Source organism: Cavia porcellus, unplaced genomic scaffold, assembly GCF_034190915.1.
Source record: "Cavia porcellus strain 051 isolate PalLab524CR breed Dunkin Hartley unplaced genomic scaffold, mCavPor4.1 scaffold_17, whole genome shotgun sequence".
Lineage (NCBI taxonomy): Eukaryota > Metazoa > Chordata > Mammalia > Rodentia > Caviidae > Cavia > Cavia porcellus.
Window position 1 is genome coordinate 48,960,750 of NW_026947500.1, and position 4,855 is coordinate 48,965,604.

At 42.1% G+C, this 4,855-nt stretch overlaps 1 protein-coding gene across 1 annotated transcript; it reads right to left on the minus strand.

The window, feature by feature from the left end:
• Positions 1 to 1,377: 1,377 nt before the first annotated feature.
• On the minus strand, positions 1,378 to 2,328 carry LOC100728306 (olfactory receptor 10C1-like). The gene has a single exon (XM_003464237.2). The coding sequence runs from the start codon at positions 2,326 to 2,328 to the stop codon at positions 1,378 to 1,380; it is 951 nt and encodes a 316-aa protein (XP_003464285.2).
• Positions 2,329 to 4,855: the final 2,527 nt, after the last annotated feature.

Sequence of the window (4,855 nt, forward strand, 5' to 3'; positions counted from 1 at the left end):
CCATAACAATCTCTGATGTCTGCATGAAATAGTCCCACCATAGTTGTAGCACAATTTTCAGCCATTTTTGCATGTTGAGATTATGTCATTTTTAATTATTATTCACACATGTAAAAACCCCAAAGCATTTGGTTTACATGGATTGGACAGTTTCTGGTAAAAGAGGGATATCTAGCAAAATACAAACCAGTTCATGGACATGCATAACTGTTTCCCCCTGGCTGTAGAAACAACAAATTCTGCTAAATCATGTATTTGGAAGATAAAGTTCTCTGGTGGTAGCAGTCACAGTTTCTCACTATCTGTCACATTGTGTGAGTAGTGATTAGTTCTTCATCAATCAAAGGTTTGCACAGCAGTTCTCTAAAAGTGAGACCTTCCAGTTGAAGGCAAGGCCTTGATAGATGTCTGTGGCTACTGCATTATAGTATAATCAGGTTCATTTCTCTCAAGGAAAGTTTTCTCAACAATCTCCAAGTGTAACGGGTCAGGATTCATGTGCACTATGTAAATTTGTGCATTAAATAAAATGGTTCATGTTCATTATTTCTTAATTGGATTTCTTCTACTATCTTGAATTTTAATATTATTTACATCTCTTTAAAAACATTTTAAACATTTTTGACCAAAATTTCCTGTATTTTTCTTCTAATGTTTTGTAGAAAATATCTCTGAAATTTAAAATTTCTTTTTTCTACTATTTACATATTTGTCTGGCATACTCAAATTAAGAACATGTTGTATGAACTATGTTGTGTTAAACACAGTATAGTTTCTGCTAAAGTTTTTTAACAAATATCTCTGAAGTTTAAAAACTTGGTTTTTTGGACTATATATATTTGCCTGTCAACTCAAATCACAGACATGTTGTGCGTATATTTTGTATTAACAATTACAACTGAAGAATTTTAAAACACTTTTAGGGGAAGAAATAATACACTGTGAATTATTGATGATTAAGAGCCACTAAGTACAGTATGAACATATGCAGTCAGATAGTAGCTGACTCTGAGAGGAAGCTGAATTGTGGAGGATCCTGGTGGGGGAGCTGGATTAAGAAAATATCTGCAGATTTGGAGTAAGAAACCACAGAACTTCTGAAACATATGCTGTAAACTTACATGCTGAGCCCAGGCTAAAATACTTTCAAAAACATACCTAATATCACTAGGAAAATTCTTCAGCAGTCAACTTGTGGGAAGAATTTGCAATCAGAAAGTAGTTCTGAGTCCAGAGACTTCAAACTGACAGGGATGGTTTCAGAAGATGTCTCTGACAAGAGGGCAGATGGCGTGACTTTTGGCTGCTTGCTCACGCTCTGGTGGTGCCTCTCTTCCAAGGTGCATAGCTGCGTGGTCCTTGGGACCTATCACTGGGTCAAAATTTTCTTGTTTCCAAGGTTCTCCTGAGAGCTGCCTTCACTTCTTTGTTTCGTAAACTGTAGATGATGGGGTTGAGCATGGAAGTCACCACTGTGTAGAAGACAGCCAGCAGTTTATCTACCTCTGGAGAGTAACTGGCCTTGGGCCTCAGGTAGGTGACCGAGGCAGAGCCATAGAAAAGGGTCACCACAAGTAGGTGGGAGGAGCAGGTGGAGAGAGCTTTATGACGACCCTCGGGAGAGGGCATGCCCAGCACAGAAGCCAGAATCTTGCCATAGGAAACAATGATGAGTAAAAATGGGCTGGCGATGCAGAAGATTGCCACCATGAAGACTGCAGCCTCGTTGCGAGATGTGTCCCCGCATGCCAGTGCCAGGATTGGGGGGAGGTCGCAGAAGAAGTGGTCTATCTCACAGGGGCCACAGAAGTCCAAGGAGAAAATATAATTGGTCTGGCCCAGGGCCACTGTGCAGCCTACTCCCCAAGAGACCAGCGCCAGGCGGGCGCACATCCCACGGCTCATGCGTGTTGCATAGTGGAGCGGGGAGCAGATGGCCATGTAGCGGTCAAAAGCCATGGCTGCCAACAGGCAGCACTCACTAATGCCAAAGAATGCGAAGAAAAACATCTGCGTGGTGCAGCCCTCCCTGGAGATGCCTGGGGCCTTGCTCATGAGGTTCTGCAGCATCTGTGGCACCACCGATGACGTGTAGCCAATCTCCAGGAGAGACAGGTTGGCTAGGAAGAAGTACATGGGGGTGTGCAGGATGGGGTTGGTGCGGATGGCCAGGGCTATGAGAGCATTGCCTGTCAGCGAGGCTAAGAACATCAGCAGGACCATGGCAAACAAAAGGAAGCAATGCTCTGCAACCTCAGAGAATTTGGCAAATGCAAAACGCTTGACAAACATACTGTTTTCCTGCCACAGGGAACAATTCACACTCATGACCTGGACAAGAGAAGAACAAAGAATTCAGAAGAACATCCCAGAATGAGAGGGCTGGATCCTTACACCCTGAACCTCAGTAAGGCAGAGAGATTTCTAACCTGCAAATCGAAAGTTGAAGGATTTGGAAAATATTGCTCAAACCCATGTTTTCACACCACATCCTACACTGTGGTTGCTGTGTCTGGGGATGTGTCCGAAATATGCTCATTTACTCAGCAAGAAATGGACAAATACCTATTACAGCTCAACAGTCTCTTTCTTCAGTAAATGGTCAGATGTTACCAAATATTCTGTCCTATTAGCATGTCCTAATCCAAAGTGAAAAACCCAGGAGAAATTAAAAGTACCACCCATAGCTGCTCCTTTCTATTTCCATTACTTCCAACTTGCTTTCTTTGCCTTTTTGTTCAATAATAATTGTGCTCAGATGATTTTTTTGTCTTTTTCCTTTTTATTGGTATGGGGGATCAAACTCACAACTGCCTACTTGCAAGGCAGGTGCTTATGCCATTGAGCTAAATCCCCAGCCCCCACTCAGAGGATTTTGCAATGACAATTGTGTGCATTGGGATTCAGGAATCAGCAAAACCCTTCTTTTCCCAGATGGGACTTACTTTTGAGGGAAGACAAATGGAAAGCAAATAGCCATAACAGCAGGGCCTGTCCTGGGGACTGGCCAGCCTGGGTTAGAAGGTCAAAGAGGGGCTCTTGCAAGGAAAAGCATGGGCCAAGGCCAAAGGACAAACTGAGCATCTGGCGATGCTGAACCACCCCAACCCGATATCGGTTGTGGGCTCACTACCTGGAAGCTCAGGGCTTAACTCCAGTTCCCCACTTACTACTCACTTATTACTAATGGAAATAATCATTGCTGCAAGTTAAAATTCAGATTTCTTGATGAGATTCATGGAAACTTGAGAATAGAGTCATTGACAATTGATAGAAACTCCTATTTATCTGTCATGCAATGGACTTCACATCGCAGTCCTATCAAACTCTTTGCATCTTTAATGTGTAACTAATATGTCAGGGCATATACTAAAGTTTGGGATGCTGATGTGGAAATATCATTATCCCAAAATTTAGACAGTGTCTTCCCTGGAACGGGAATAAAATGATGAGTTATCCATTGGATTGTTTTGGAGTCTGCTTATCAACATAAACTGATGAATCTGTGTTGCAGTTTACACATTCATGTTTGACATAAGCATGTATCATAAAAGTATACTTTTGTGATAGTAAATGTTCCAAATTTAATGAATATTCAAACACTATTGCTACATTCTCTAAAATATGGGCACAGTGTGTATTTTCTCACACACCTGTACACATAGATGCATGTGGGATTGCTCAGTTTTCCAGAATGTTCCGAATAGTCTACAAGGTTTGTAGTTCAGCGTGGCCAGCTAATACCAAATCTAAGTTAGCATTTACTCACATTTTTCTCTGCTTGAACATTATCATTTTTAGAAGGAGGTGGTAAAATGGATTTCCTAAGAGGATGCTATGAGCTTCGCGCAGACTACCAGCAGCACTGCCTGGGGTGATTAAGTGCTCACTGGACTTAACTACAAGGGCAGCGTGTACATGCAAACAAAGCAGATGGCACCCTTGGCAGCTTTACATCTTCATCCCTAATGTCTCCTCCTACTAATCGACTTCAGGTCTATTTCATTAGCTTTCTATTGATCTGTCACTAAAAAGAAGAAAATAAAAAATACATTGCATGCATACAAGCATACTTAAATCACAAGTCCTGGGGAAGGACTGTTGTGCACTATAACTCCTTTGTTTAATTAGATATGCACTGGTCTCTGTACAGGCACCAAATGCTTGAGGATGGGGATGAGTTTATGGACCCAGACTTCTACTGAAAGTGGGGTGACCTTGTACATGAGCCCATGCACATAGCTTTTGTGAAGACTGGTCATGCATAAAGCATCCTGCTACGATGCACTCACACTTATGGTAAAGAATATGTAAACATGTCCCTTGCACTGTGACTAATTTAAATATCTATATTTCTCATGTAGTAGTAACAGTTCACTTAGGGCTGAGGCAAAGAACTGAGTCAATGGTTTACTTGTTTCTTTTTAACTGAGAAAGTTTTCTTACGTATTCTGACTCTTTGCCAGTTACATCTGCAGGCCTTGGATCACCCATCACACATTCCTGCCTTTGAGGGTGTCCCAGGCTTCCTGGTCATCACAGAGGAGCAGAACAAGAGGGACATTACAGCTCAGAAGCAACAGCGTCTGATTCTGTTTTAGCTGTGTACCATGGAGATCTCTGTCTCTAAGTGCTCTTACTGCTGTTGCCCTCTTGGCATTCCAGACCCATGGACAGAGCAAAGACTGCATCCTGCAATGCATGCATTTCTGATCTCACACAGTGCTGAGATCCCAGGTGGGAAAGCAAGTGTCAGTGGTAGCAGCATTGATATTTCACCTGAAAAAAGTGGCATTCTGTGTAGAAACTCTGAAGTGTGCAAAGAAGTGTATAGGGAGCACAGAGTTTAAAATAT

Excerpts from the sequence above, each read along its gene's own strand:
- LOC100728306 (XM_003464237.2), bottom strand. The coding sequence starts at position 2,328 with ATGAGTGTGAATTGTTCCCTGTGGCAGGAAAACAGTATGTTTGTCAAG.